Genomic DNA, 14,979 nt, shown 5'->3' with positions numbered 1-14,979 from the left:
ACTCCCCACTAGAGGGACTATTTCATCCCTATTTCTCCACGGGACTCGTTTGTCCGTGTGTATGTTTTTCTCGTGTCACTGCTGTTTGGTGGTTGCGAGAATTTATATCCCTTACAGAGTGATCCCCTGATAAATCTAGTACCCATCTGACACCATACATAATTATTATGTTATTGACTGTATTCCTTATGCTGTACTTTGTATTCATGTGATGATTTTAATAACTGGAAATTTGTACTCTTTAATCTCTCTCATCTTTTTTACCCATTCTCTCCTAACCCCTCTGCAATCTGATGAGCACCAATTTGAGTATAACATTTATTTAAATAAGTTAGGACATGGGTGAGAATGACACAAGATAACTGAAAGATGTAGAGAGGAAAATTGGGAGAATATAGAATAATTAATAGCTATAAAAAGGGATTACATTGAGCTCAAGTTGAAAGCCTTTAGTTAGATTCCTTGATAAGATTTGAAAACATCTGTTTAGCCCCTTCCAAAATTGGCTTGGTCCTCACTCCATAAATAATGGGATTGAGCATCGGTGGGATGACCACATAGAGATTAGCCAGAATGATGTGGACATAGCGTGGGATGTGTCTCCCGCCAAACCTATAGGCAAAGACAGAAAAAAGGGCAGGGATGTAGAAGAGTAGGATAACAGAAACATGAGAGCCGCAAGTGCTCAGGGCCTTGGACCGGGCATCTCGAGAAGAGAGGTGGAATACAGCTCGGAGTATGTGAATGTAGGAAACAGTGATAAGGATGATGTCCAGGCCAGTGGAGAGTAGAGCAGCTGCCAACCCATACCAGACATTGATGGAGATATCAGAGCAGGACAGATGAGCGATGCCCATGTGCTCACAAAATGTGTGCGCAATGATGTTGATCCGGCAATAGTGCAGGCGCTTGAGGAGAAAGATGGATGGAAACATGATGATGAAGCTCCGGGTCAGGGTGGCAGCAACGATCTTCCCAATGACCGTGTTTGTGAGGATGGTGGCATATTGCAGAGGATAGCAGATGGCCACATAGCGGTCAAAGGCCATGGCCAGCAGGACTGCAGAGTCAGCCACGAAGAGGAAGTGGATGAAGAACATCTGGGTGAGGCAGCCATCAAAGGAAATGTGGCTAGAACCTAGCCAGAAGTTGGCTAGTGTTTTGGGCATTGTGGCAGTGGAAAGTAAGACATCAGCACTGGCCAACATGGACAGGAATATGTACATGGGCTCATGCAGGCTTGGCTGGGAGAGAATGACACATATTAAAATGCCATTGCCTGCCAGGGCGGCGACATACATGGTACAGAAGAGAACAGAGAACCAGATGTGTAGATGCTCCAGCCCAGGGATGCCAATGAGGAGGCAGCCTGCCATGCGAGTGTCAGAGCTGTTCATAGCGGCTGTGCTGCTGGCAGATAAGAGAGTCATGATTTTCTGCAGAATCCTCTCCTGTGCCATAGGAGAGAAATAGCTTCAGACTTTGTAAACATTAACAGAGTGAACATAAAAGTTTGCAAACAACTCCAAGTCCTCCACACGCACACACAGATTCTCCAGTCATTATGCACACAGACATATTCCCTATAGATAGTCACACACAAGCTCTTTACAAAGTGCATAGTTACAGACCCTGCCCACAGACAGGCTGTGTCCTTATTTGGAGGATGTCCACACAGCTAGAAGATTTTCTGGCAGCACAAGGCTCAGAAACATTGCCAGACTCAGGCAGTGTCACAGGTTCTGAGAAGAACAGGAATTGATAGAAAATCAAAAACAGTCTGTATAATCTCTATAGGTATGTAAATTGTAATAAACTGCAAAAGCCCTAGTCTATGCCCAGAAAGGCTGCTATCTGAATCAAAAAAATAATCTCCTCTGATTAGCAGGTTGTAGAAGAGGAGGATTGAGGCCAGTGGGCAATGCAGACCCTGTGTATCTTTCCCCTGCAGTCATAGGCGTTCTGACAAATACAGAGGCCACGAAGGCAGCTGCATCATTTAGAAATAACACCACACAAAGTGTGAAAAACCCCGGGTCAGAGATCTGCTGTCAGATTGTGTGATTTTGGACAAGTCACTGTCTTCTGACTAACAATTTTCTGGTCTTTGAAATGAGCATAGTGGTGGTCTTAGTGTGTTAAATTTAATCTTGTCTGTGGAAACCTTGTTAAACTGAGTCACCTCTGTGACCCTGAAGTGTGGGCTATTACCCAGAAGGAAGGTGTGGAGCCCAGACCAGCGTTATCGGGGAACTTACAAATTTCTTGAACCCTACCACTCTCCTAATGAATGGGAAAAATGGGTTTGGTGGCAGCAATCTATGTTTTAACAAGGCCATGAGGTGGTTCCAATTTATGCTAAGGTTTGTGAGCTGCTAATGTGAGAAGTCTTTTACATTCTTCCCAATCTAATCTACATGTCCATCTCTTCTGCCATGACCAGTAATGTCTCAGCCCCAGTTGGTTCCTGCATCATTCTCCTTGCAAACATTCAGGCTTCAATTAAATCTAACCAGTGTTTTCCTCAGCTCTCTTAGGACATGAAGGAGATGACGCAGCCATACAAACAGTCTTGACTACCCTTTAGGCCAGTTGACTCTTCCTCAGTCCTATTAAATTATTCTCAAAATGAATATACAACTTTATCAGTGCCCAAATTCTTGCTGCTCCCTTTCAACAGAATTTTCCTTCTGCATAACTGAGACTTCCAAACTGTCAGGAGACAACTGCTTGTGTTATTATTCTACTCTTCTTAATTTATCTTATCTCTCAACCTGTCTTTCCCTCATTTCCTCCACTCTCAGAGAAAGTAGTGTTAATGTCATTATGCCTTTCAATGTCTCCTTTGTTATCGTTACATTTTACTTTGCCTGGAAACAAAAAAGTTCCCCGAAGTTATTTATTTGTTTATTTAGATAGTATAAGGACAATATAAACCAATTGTATTTTTCTTTCCTAGCAGCAAACAGCTACACAGTCACAGTTTAAAAGTTTCAATAGCAATGCAAATGTACAAGCACACAAAATGTATGTTAAAAACATAACATACTTAAAAATAAATTTAACTCAAATTTGCAAAGCCTCTACACTGAGAATTACAAAATACTGCCAGGAGAGATTTTTTAAAAAATGTAAATAAATGGAGACATATACTATGCACACCAATTGGAAGACCCATTGATTGTTAACACATCAATTTTCTCAGAGTAAATTTGTAGTTAGTTTTTTAATTTAATTTAAAATATCTAGCTTTATTGAGGCATAATTGATAAATAAAAATTGTATCTCTACAAAGTGTACAATATGATAATTTAATATATGAATACCTTGTGAAATGATGACCACATTCAAGTTAATTAACACATCCATCATGTCACAGAGTTACCATTTTTGTGGCCCTAAATTAATTATTTTACCTATTTATTTTACTTTTTATTGAATTGAAACTGGTTAACAAAATAATAGTTTTCATGTGCACCACTATAAGATACATCATGTGTACACTATATTGTGTGTTTACCACCCCAACTCAAGCCTCCTTCCAACATCTTTACACCCTCCTTCACCTCCCTCCACCCACTCTCTCCCAGCAATAGCTACACTGTTGTCCATGTTCATGAGTTTTTTCTCTTGTTTTTTTTTGTTCAATTCCTGTAACTGCCTAGCCTCCCCCACATCCCTCCAGCTGCCAGCCTGCTCTCTATCTATGAACCTGTCTCTATTTTGCTTGTTTTCATTTTATTCATTGGATTCCACATATGAGTGAAATCATATGATATTTGTCTTTCTCTGACTGGTTTATTTCACTTAGCATAATGTTCTCCAGGCCCATCCATACTGTCATAAAATGTAAGATTTCCTTCTTTAAATTATTTTTAAAACAAGCTGGGTACAGACACATGCAAACACAATGCACACACAAACACATATGGATGTACACATGTGCACGCATGCATATATTTGTATATGCATACATATGTGTATGAGTTTGTATGTGTCTATATCTTCAAAAATAATTTCCCCACCTATTCTCTGAGTCCCTTTTCTTTCCTACCTCCTCAGGGACTCTGTTCCATCAGTTATTCCACTCTTCTTTATCTTCAGTGTTTTCTAATTTCCTAGATATTTATCTTTATTATTTATGAACATTCAAATATTTTTAACCTTGAAAACAAAAATTTAGAGCTATAATAAAAATATCTTATTCTGTTAGCCTGTCTTACTTCTTCCTGTCTGTCTCTCTTCTTTCCCTCAGAATCACACCTGTCATGAAACATTTGTTTTGACTTTGATTTTCTACTCCAGTCTAGATCTTCCTTTGTCTCTGACCTTCCTTTCCAGGCCTCAGTAAGGACGCCTCGGTCCCTGCTGAATGGCTTCCTGTGGTGCTGTCTATTGGTCTGTCTCTAGGCTCTCCCTGCTCTTCAGTCTCCCTGGCCAATCTGGTAACCTGCCTTGGCTTCATTTGGCCCACATGTACTAATACCTCCTAGATCTGTATTTGCCATCTACAATATATTGCTTTTCAGGCTTCAGATTCACTTATCCAAAGACCTCCCAACTGACTTCCTGACCTGCAGTCCTTCTGGTCTCTAAACCAGTCTCCATATGTGGGGTGGGTAGAAAGTGGGGTTATAATAATTCGTAAATAATAATACAACAATAAACTCTGTGTTTCACATGCTCACAATTGTAAACCTGCTTTTGCCATTCCCCATATAAATTATATTTTCAAAAGCTACTTTTTGAGAATGCTACTTACTAGACAATAGAGAATAATTTCCCATTGCCTAGTAGATACACATACACATGTTATCCGCTTGCTCTACCAATACTGGACAAACTGTGTGTCTCTAAATTTGTTCTTCTTCCTCTCTGGTCTTTTATACAGTCCACTTCCTTTATCTCCATCCTTCCCTTTAACCTGGCCAGTTTATATTTCTCATTCCTCAGAAAGACATTCCTCGGTTCCCAGAGCTGGGTTACGCCTATATTCCCCTGCAGTTATTTATTTCTCTCTGTAGGATTTATCACACTGAAATGTTTTCAGCCCCAGTATATTATGAACTCCCTAAAGGTCAGCACTTGTTGTTTGGGATAGAGCTGACATGTAGTGAATGTTTTTAAAAAATGATGATTAGTTAAGTTCTCAACCACACAGCCATGTAAATTAGCATAGTCAAGGACTCACACTCATATGGTGAAAATGACAAGTTTGTAATCATAGATCATCTGCCCTCACATTCTCCTCTCACTGTACCACTTGTGTTCACTCTTCCCACATCACTCACCATGCTCACCCTCCACTACACCTTCCCACCTTTGTCAGTCATGCCAGCGCCTGCATACACTTTCTGTCTCCAATTCCAGTTCTCTGAAATGATCACCCTCCAAGGCAGTCTTTGTCCACAGTATCTCCCTATCGTTTACCCATGAGACTTCTGCTTTTACTCCAATCAGGCTCTCATTGATGTTGCTGTATCCCCAAACTAGTGAACACCCCCAAGAGCTTTTTGTCTCTCTGGCAGCCCCTATGTTCAGACCTTCCATTCCTTATATGCCCAGTTTCCTTGCCCACTGGTTCATGCTTCTCTCATCTTTAGAAAAATTGCTAGAAAAACTACCCTTTTTATTCCAGTGAATTAATTTTCCTACCTGCTTTTGAATCCTTCACCTGATGCAACATCCAGAAACTTTGTCCTTCCTAAGTTGTCCCCCAGATACAGTTGAATAACTTTTTTTGTATTGTTACTCAGGGTCTGAGGATAGAAGCTTTGTGTCATTTATAATTCTTGTATCCTCCTTAGGAGCCAAGGATCCCTACTCATCAATCTCTTCATCCTCATCTGGGAAGTGAACCTCCAAACTGCCCTTCTCCCATCCTACTTACCAGGAACATAGTTCACACCAGCCACTCTAGATAATTTTTACTCTTCAGCGTTCCATCCTTCTTTGAAGACTGCTACAGAGCTGTCTACTTATCTGGCACTCATTTCCCATGTATTCCTCCACATTTACAACCTCCCCTCCATCCTGAAAATATCTGACCCAGACTCACCTCCTCAATGCCACCTTCTCAGACTCGCAGTTTTTCTGTTAAGCATTCCGTACACTGCTTAACTTCCTTAATATATAAAATTGAATCTCAGATCTTCCTTTACATGCTGTTTATTCCCTCCTCTCCTTTGGGAGCAAAGATTCCCCTCCCTCTTTCTTTTCTTTACCTTCCTCAGCTGCAAATTCCTCCTCCACCACGTGGGCCAATATGCCTCTCTTCAACCTGAGACCCTAAGGCACTTAGGGATATGCTTTGGCATAGAGCCAGATAGAAGAGATCTACTGTTTGACACTCTGAGCATCTGAGGGAGGTGGTCAGCACCAACTCAGAGGCTCTTAGCCTGAAAGTTTTTGTTGAATTTGCTTTTGCATTTTCTATTCCAGTACTAGGTCTCTTCCACACATTCAATCCTATTGTTTCTTCTTTCTTCCCATTTTCCTCCCTACAGTATTTTCCTTTCAGGCTTCTTTCATTCATTACCGATCTAGTGTCTGTTTTCAAACCCCTATTTCTTTTTTACCTCAGTGCTTTCTCTTCACCCTTTCACTGCCCCTAAAATCTATTATATTTGTATGTCATCCTATAGGGAACCATTCCGTGTGGCATGGGGAATGTAGCCCAGCTCCTGACTCAGAAAATCCAATGCGGAGCCAGTCAGCACACAGGACCCAAGCCCACAGATAGGCTCTCCAGTGGGGAATCAGGCCTACATTGTACCTAGGCTGCTATGAGGCTTGCTTTTGCTAAAACTCCCTCACCCTGAATTGAGGCAGCAAGTGTTTACTGCATATCTTTAAAGTAACTTCCTGAAATCTATGCTAAATCTCTCAAGGATGAATGTAACCAGTTCAACCACTTTTCCCTTTACATTTGCAAATATCCTTTTTCTTCATAGTAATTAGCAACTTCCTCTCCTTTGTTACCTGTAAAAGGTAACCACCTAAAGTGAACCTGTGCATAGTAAATGAGGACCATCCACGATGTAATGTGCCCAGAAAAGGAATAAAAGTGTGTCCAAGCAGGGGTCAGGGCCCTCTCTCTCACTCAGAGAGTGGCCATGCTGTCCCTTTTTCTCACAGGACTTCTGTAGTCCCTGTGAATTTGTTCATTGCAGCCACAACACACAGACCCTGGGGGCTGGGGTCTGCATCATCATCCTAAAGGAAAGAATATATTCATTCAAAAAATTTGACAAGCCTTGATATAGCTGTTGTTTGGGTCAGCATTTCAGGTCAATGGTTAAGGGAATCATGTTCCCTTACCACGAGCACCTACTTACCAGTAATTATAACACACCAGTGAGTACAGAGTGCTGTGGAATCAAGAGGCGAGAGTAATTCTGCTTGGTATGATTAGGGTAGGCTTCACAGAGAGCATAGTGCAGTAGAGACTAAAAAGATTGTGTGTGGGTATGTGTGTATATGAAGTTGTCATGAGGGCCAACTGAGAGAATGAATGTGAAAGGACTTGACAAATGAGATAAATAGTGATGGTGATGCTTTGGAGAATTTGAGTTGAGGGGTAAGATGGAAACTAGACTACAAGAACCAGAGCACAAACTAAAGACTGGTATTCAAAAGATAGTAAATAGCATCAATCAGTCTCCCCTTTCTGGGCCAGGCTTTATTTAATTTTGTTGATTGATTTGTTTGTTAATTGAGACAGAAGTTATGTTTTTGCATTATACAGTTCAGTAGCTTTTGGTATATGTGCTAGGTTGTTCAACCATGGTCACTATCTAATGTGCTTTTTCTGTCTCAGGAAATCTCAGTATATTTAGTCACAATGTCTATGTAGGTTCCTCTTCGTTACAACAGTTTAGTTTTCGAATGTTTTAAATCTGTTACAATTTTACTTTGATTTTTAAAAATGGCTTTTTTGTGTTTTGTGTTTTTATTTTAAAATATTAAATGATTTCTTTCATATCATCTAAATGGATGGGTTTGGTGTCATTGCTGATTCTGATTTTTTTTTTTAAGAATTTCCTTCTTTTTTATTTTTATTTTTATTTTTATTTAGAGAGGAAAGGGAGGGAGAAAGAGAGAGAGAGCGAAACATCAATGTACGGTTGCTGGGGGTCATGGCCTGCAACCCAGGCATGTGCCCTGACTGGGAATCAAACCTGCAACACTTTGGTTCACAGCCTGCGCTCAATCCGCTGAGCTACGCCAGCCAGGGCTGATTTTTTTTTTTTTGCCATGAAATTCCAACTCTGACTTGTGGAAATGAGAGAAAGTCAGTTACTTGTAAGGATCTCAGAGATCTGTAAGAACTCACACAGCCAGAGTCAAAAGAATAAATATAATTTTAGGGAAACAGAAGCTTTATTTTACTAATTTTTATCTGTTACAGTTGCTATTATCAAGTTAGTCAGCATACAGCCACTTTTAAGACTCTGGTGTATTGCCCTGGCTTGTGTGGTTCAGTGATTTGAGCATCATCCTGCAAACTAAAAGGTCAACTGGTTCAATTACTGGTCAGGGCACATCCCTGGGTTGTGGGGCCCGTCTCTTGTTGGGGTTGTACAAGAAGCAACTGCTTGATGTTTTGCCTTTCTCTTTCTCCCTCCCTTCCCCTCTCTCTCAAAATAAATATATAAACAAAATCTTTAAATATTTTAAAAACATTTTGTCTATTTTCCTTTGAGGTATTCTGGACTTGATATTTATATCTGATTCAATAAAATGGAAAGAGTAGTTAGCACCAAAACATTACAATGTGTCTTCAGCTCTTTCTGCAGATGTAAAGCTTGTTTTGCACCATATATTTGTTACATGATTAGAAAGACAATTCACAGATGAAAGGCTGATGTAAGACACTGAGGTCTATAGTTTTTTTTGTGAGGGGAATACATAAACAGAATCAATAAAATAAAAAGAATATGGGAAGTGAGGAAAAAGTGGTATCAAGAATAACTTAGGTTTCTGCCATAAGCACCTGGATATTAATGATACATTTCCAATCACATACTAAGCATAATACACAATGACCTAAGGGGAGTGGCTTATGTAAAGGTTTAATTTAACTTACCTTTCTCTGCAGTCACGAGTTTCTTCTGTTCAAGAAGTACCTCAATGCAACTACAAGTAAAGACTAGAAAGTCCCATTCAGTGAAATAGAATAGAATAATCCAGACAAAAACCTAATCCAGGAGCTGGAGCTGAGGAACTGAATGCATCACAATTGGAGGGCACTGAAGGCCTGATACTCATGTTGGTCCAAAAGCCATATCACATGGAACTCACCAGTGTCCCTAACCAATCAACTGTCTTCTCTCCAAATAGTCACATAAATGTCTCCTAGGATCCAAAATTTAAAGGGTCATCATCACACCATTCTGCCAGAACCTTGAGACTACCTACTTTAATTCATTTATTCTTTTAAAAGGTATTTTTTGAGTTTCTATAAATTACTTGTTTATGCAATCCATGCTCTGGGAATCATAGCACTTCCTGGTTCTCTCCTCTGTCTAAAACCCTGAATTGTATCCCATGTACATGTGATTCCATTTCTAGATCAAGGAAATGTTAATGTAATCATTTATTAAAATACTGATGTTATTGACTGGGACCTGGAGTCCCTGGAGTTCTACTAGGTTTTAGGTCCCTCACTTTTCAATCTCCCCATCCCCTGAGAAAACCAAGATAAAAAAATGTTATGCTCTTTAGGTGTGTCTATCTTTTCTGGCTGAAATTAAATTTATTTCTCCCCATTCCTCATTTTCTTATCTGGGCACCCTTCTCTTCTTTCTTTTCATATGTTCTCCCCAACTGTGTTGCATTCCCTCTTGTGCCTCTGTTCTCATCCTGCAGCTATCCTCCTCAAGCCCCTTACTGGCTTTCTAACCAACCGCCAACCTCAGAATTAGTTGCCAGTGAGTATTATCTGGTAAGGTAATGGTGGAAAGGGTCTTGGAGAGGCAGAATGAGAAAGACCAGGCAGTGTAAAAAGACCTTGTGGTAGGCAGACTAATGAATGGCCCCTCAAAGATACACACAAGCTAATCCCTGGAAACTGTGCATGTCGTCGTATGTCAAAGAAGATTTATGGTTAATAATCAGCTGACTTTAAAATAGGGGGATTATACTGAATTTCAATGTCACGATGATCTTTAAAGGCAGAAGAGGGAGAGAGAAAAGTTCAGAGTCAGAGAGAAATATGAAGTCACATTTTCTAAAAAGTTTAGAGGTCAGAATGAGATGTGAGAAAGACTAAGCTTACTATTATTAGCTTTGAAGATGGAGGAAGAGTCACTAAGCCAAGGAAATATACATATAATGTATTTTTGGATAAGATGCACCCCCCAATTTGGGAGAAATGGGGGTGTGTTTTATTGTCCAAATGTAGCTTACCTGGCGTACTGTGGGGGGGAGGGTGGCAGTGGAGCAGGGTCACAGGTTATTAAATATTTTACCACACTTTTACTTCAAAATTTTTTTTCCTATTTTCTTCCTCTAAAACCTAGGTATGTCTTATGGTCTGATGTGTCTTATAGTCCTAAAACTATGGTATGTTTTTTTCCAATGCAAGTGGGACACAGTAGAAAGGTTTATGTGCAAACTATAAAAAAATAAGTAAATAATGACAGACTCGAAATATCAATATTCTATCGAGACTGTATTAATAGTTGACTATGTAAAATCTTGCCTTCTTCCACTCCGAAAGAAACATGTGAAGACAGATTTTTTTTCCTCAAGAGGAATAAGTACTCAATCATGAACACAGGATTGGCCACATATATAGGAGAGAAAATTCAGGAAAATAAGTAAAAAAATGTAATGCAACACTCAATACAACCATCTGATAGTGTGATAACATGATTAAAACTGTGATTGCACAAGCAGAGCAGTAGACTGCATAGTTTAACAAAATTGGAGGTTTCCTAGAGGAGGTTTCAGCACTTGTAAGGATTAAGTGGAATTTAGACATATTGAGAAAAGACAACAATACAAGCAATGAGGTGTAGGAATGATAAGAAATATGGAGAGACCTCTATGCATACATTTTAGGGAAGAATGTGAGAATCATTCACATAGGTAGAACCACTCTATACAGGGAAAGTATTGACTGCAAAACTGAAAATAAAAATAATCTGTTGGCATAGTAGGTGCAATGACCTGCTTTTAAATGAATCATAAATGTCTTGATAATTTCATATTTTAAAGAGAGCAATGTGGCAGCATCAGAAGGAAAAGGGTTTGTAATGTATTGAAAGAACCAAAATTCTTTTTTTAAAAATTTTTTATTTTATTTATTTATTTATTTATTTATTATCTATCTTTTTTATTTTAATCATTGTTCAAGTACAGTTTCTCCCTTTTACTCCCATTCCAGCCCACCCACCCAACCCTCCCCACTTCCCTCCCATTACCACCCTCCCCCTAGTTTTGTCCATGTGTCCTTTAAATTTGTTCCTGTAAACCTTACCCATTGTCCCCTGAAATTCCCTCTTCTCTCCCCTCTGGTCACTGTCAGTCTGTCCTCTATTTCAGTGTGAAAGAACCAAAATTCTTTTTCTATGGTTTCAACTAGTGATTAAGATGACTTGAGTAGATGAGGAAGTAGAAAAGAAAAGGAGTAGGCACATCAAATAGGGATTTATAAAAAGGATCACATAGCTGACAGATAAGAGATAGGGAATGAAGGAGGAAGAAAGTTGGCTGTTAATCCTCAGCTCACAATGTTCCAGCAGTGTGTCACATGGACACCAGCCCACAGTGTCCATGGCATTATGGATGAAATGAAATAAATTCACATGGACTACTGAGTCCTGTGGAGGAAAAGGGATGGTGCGACTTCTCTCTCAAGGGGAGAGCAAGCCTCTGGAGCATGTCGGCCACCCTCTCAAGAGGAGAGCACCTTGACCCTTGCCTGGACAAACTTTTGTTGGATTCAATTTGCATAGGAATACAGGGTATATACATAAAGTTCATTAATCATTATCAGGCAGTAAGGATCAAATAGATAACATACAAATAAAAAACTCTGAGGGTCTATTTTGAGTCAGGGTCAGATAGCTAGAAGGCCATAAATCTTTGAGGAACAAACTCACTTCCTGCTCAGACCCTTATCATTTCATTGAGAGTATTCTAAACAAAGCAGGTTTCATAGGATTTTGCATATTCTTTCTTAGGCCTGATCACCCTAGGGAATCCGCTTTTTCCAGCACAAGGCTGCACCCACCATCAGCATTGTTTCAGGCTTAAGTCTGGCAGGGGAAGTAAGGCAGCCAAGAGATTTCTCACAGACAGAATGAGGACTCAAGCTATGTCAAACTGGAGGGTGAGGGTCCATCACCCCTTTTCTGTAGTCCCCAAGTCCTTCCCTAGGGGTCCTTGTGATGGTGCCTGTCTTAGGTCATCCCTCCCTTGAGAAACCTTACCTGTCATTGGCTAACCGATCAGGCTTTGGGGGCCAGGCAGGGTGAAGTTAAAGGAGAAGAGGCAGCGCCCCTGCCATGGAGATAAGCTTGGTCTCCTTAGTGGCTTATGGTCCGAAGGTCGCTCACTCAGCCTTAGCCATGGGGGGATTACAGTTCCTGAAACCAAGCAGGGTCATTCCCAACAGTGTGAGAGCCATGTGATGACATAATAGGGTAGCTGATCAGGAAGTTGGCAGGTTGGAAGAAGATAATGAACCTAGGAACATTGTTGATGAGTTGACAGAAGAATAATTGTAATTATTCTTGTATCTTAAAAATACCTGGATTGTCTTCCAGATATTGAAGAGGTTGGGGGTAAATTCTGGGGAGTAGTATATTGACTCACCTGAGTCCTAGTGATACGCTGGCATTAAAAAAAAATGCTGATTTGTTAATTCACGCATGGCCCCTGTTATTTCTTTAAATGAATATCTCTGTTAGATATTCTTGAGACTTTTGTCAGATAGGATATTTAATATTGACATCCTTGAAAAATCTCAGACTGAATTATTTGGTGAAAACAAGACAATTTGGAATTTTAATTGACAACAAAAGACCAATATGCTCCTCGGTTATAGATCTGTTGGAACATGGTCTCAACATAGTAATAATACAGTTATGGTAAGGTAATGCCTACAGATGGGAATAATTGAGGTTTCTTGGCACCTTTTGGAAAATGCTGTAGAGATTGTGAGAAGAGATAGATTGCATTTTTTTTTTCTAGTGTTAGGTGGTAGGAAGGGAGAGATCCTACTTATGGAAAAAACTTAAAAGGAACTTATGGATAATTAGTCTCAGGAATCAAATATGGTATTTTGTCTTTATGGAATGACAATCGACATAATGGCCATGTTGAATTTGACAACTTTTAATACAGATTCCTTCATTTCAGTTGGGGTCTCAGTGCTGGAGTAGTTCCATATCTAGATCAGAATTCCTTAGGGCCCTTGCACGTAATGGCCTCCTTCTCCACCTCATCACTATGGACCACAGCCTCCAAGAACCCATGTTTTTCTTCCTCTCAAGGTTGGCCTCTGCAGAACTCATATTGTGCATCTCATGTGTGCACAAAAGTCTTGGCATATTATGGTCAAAAGCTCAGGACATCACATTTCCTGGCTACCTCACCCAGTTATTCTTTCTCCACTTCAGCTTTTTTCTGGACTCAGCCATCTTATTAGGTATGGCATTTGATCACTATGTATCCATTTGCTCCCTCTTGAGGTACAGCAGTGTTTTGACACGTAGAACAATTGTCAAGGTCATGATGGGCATTGTTGGGCAGAGTTTTAATGTCATTTTGCCTATTATTTTCCTGGTGAAGCATTTGCCCTTCTGCAGGATACATAATCATCCCTCGCATGTACTGTGAGCACATAGGTATGTCCCAGCTCTCTTGTGCTAATGTCTTCATCAATATCTGAGATGGCTTTGCCGTGCTTGTAATGACTATTGTCTCAGACCTGATCCTCACTGGTATTTCCTACACTCTCATTCTTCATGCTGTTTTCCACCTTCCATTCAGACATGTCAGCCAGTAAGACCTCAGTGTTTGTGGGTCTCATGTCGGTGTCATTCTCATATTCTACTTACGAGCCACGGTCTTGGTCCTTACACATTGCTTCAGTCACAATATCTCTTGCACCTTTCGCATAATCTTTGCTGACCCCTAAAAGTCAATCGCCCTTGCACTCAATCCCATCATTTATGGTACAAATACAAAGCAGGTCAGAGACAAACTTATCCTTCTATTTTTTCCTAGAGGAATGCAGTGACCCGAGGAGGAGGACATGGAGAGATTGTGGAAAGTCAAGTAATTATATTGATTTAATATAATTTATTAAAGAAAAACAAATACCATATGATTTCACTTACATGTGGAATTTAAAGAACAAAATAAGTGAACAAAGAAAACAGATCAGACTCAGACATAGAGAACAAACTGATGGTTGCCAGATGGGAAGGGGGTTGGGATACTGGGTTTAAAAAAATGAAGGGATTAAGAAGTACAAATTGGTAGTTATGAAACAGTCATGCAGATGTAAAGTAAGCCTAGGGAGTACAGTTAATAATATCATAATAACTGTGCATCATGTCACATGGTTATTAGAATAGTAGGGGGCATCATTATAAATTATATAATTGTCTAATCACTAGGGTGTACACCTGAAACTTATATAAAATAATATTGAATGCCAACTGTAATTGAAAAATAAAATTAAAAAACCATGACAGTAGAATTTCTTATGTAAATCAGTAGCAGAAAACCCTTCAATAATAAATCCAATGCCTATATGTTTTAAGACTTAATTTCTGTAGGATAAAATCAGTGGTAGAATTAGAGGAAAAAAGGTAAGATTTTTCAAGTTCCAAGAAAATGATAAGCATCAGATGAAAGTATCCTAACTTTCTACCATCAAAAACATAAATGCACAAAATGTTTACTCTTCTTTTGGTCCTTTTATCCTATTTCAATTTTCTCTTAAAATGAACAAACAAA

General features: G+C 39.6%; 1 protein-coding gene and 1 pseudogene across 1 annotated transcript; one reads left to right on the top strand and one right to left on the bottom strand.

The window, feature by feature from the left end:
• Nucleotides 1-203: 203 nt before the first annotated feature.
• Nucleotides 204-1,460, bottom strand: LOC114498915 (olfactory receptor 52B6). Its single transcript, XM_028514918.2, has one exon. The coding sequence runs from the start codon at nucleotides 1,458-1,460 to the stop codon at nucleotides 450-452; it is 1,011 nt and encodes a 336-aa protein (XP_028370719.1). The 3' UTR covers nucleotides 204-449.
• Nucleotides 1,461-12,578: 11,118 nt separating this feature from the next.
• On the top strand, nucleotides 12,579-14,254 carry LOC114498914 (annotated as a pseudogene).
• The last annotated feature ends 725 nt before the right edge of the window (nucleotides 14,255-14,979 follow it).

Source organism: Phyllostomus discolor, chromosome 6 (genome assembly GCF_004126475.2).
Source record: "Phyllostomus discolor isolate MPI-MPIP mPhyDis1 chromosome 6, mPhyDis1.pri.v3, whole genome shotgun sequence".
In the NCBI taxonomy this organism is placed as follows: Eukaryota; Metazoa; Chordata; class Mammalia; order Chiroptera; family Phyllostomidae; genus Phyllostomus; species Phyllostomus discolor.
This window is presented reverse-complemented; position numbering and strand designations above follow the sequence as displayed.

What these genes read in the sequence shown, in the direction of transcription:
- LOC114498915 (XM_028514918.2), bottom strand. Translation starts at nt 1,460, where the DNA reads ATGGCACAGGAGAGGATTCTGCAGAAAATCATGACTCTCTTATCTGCC.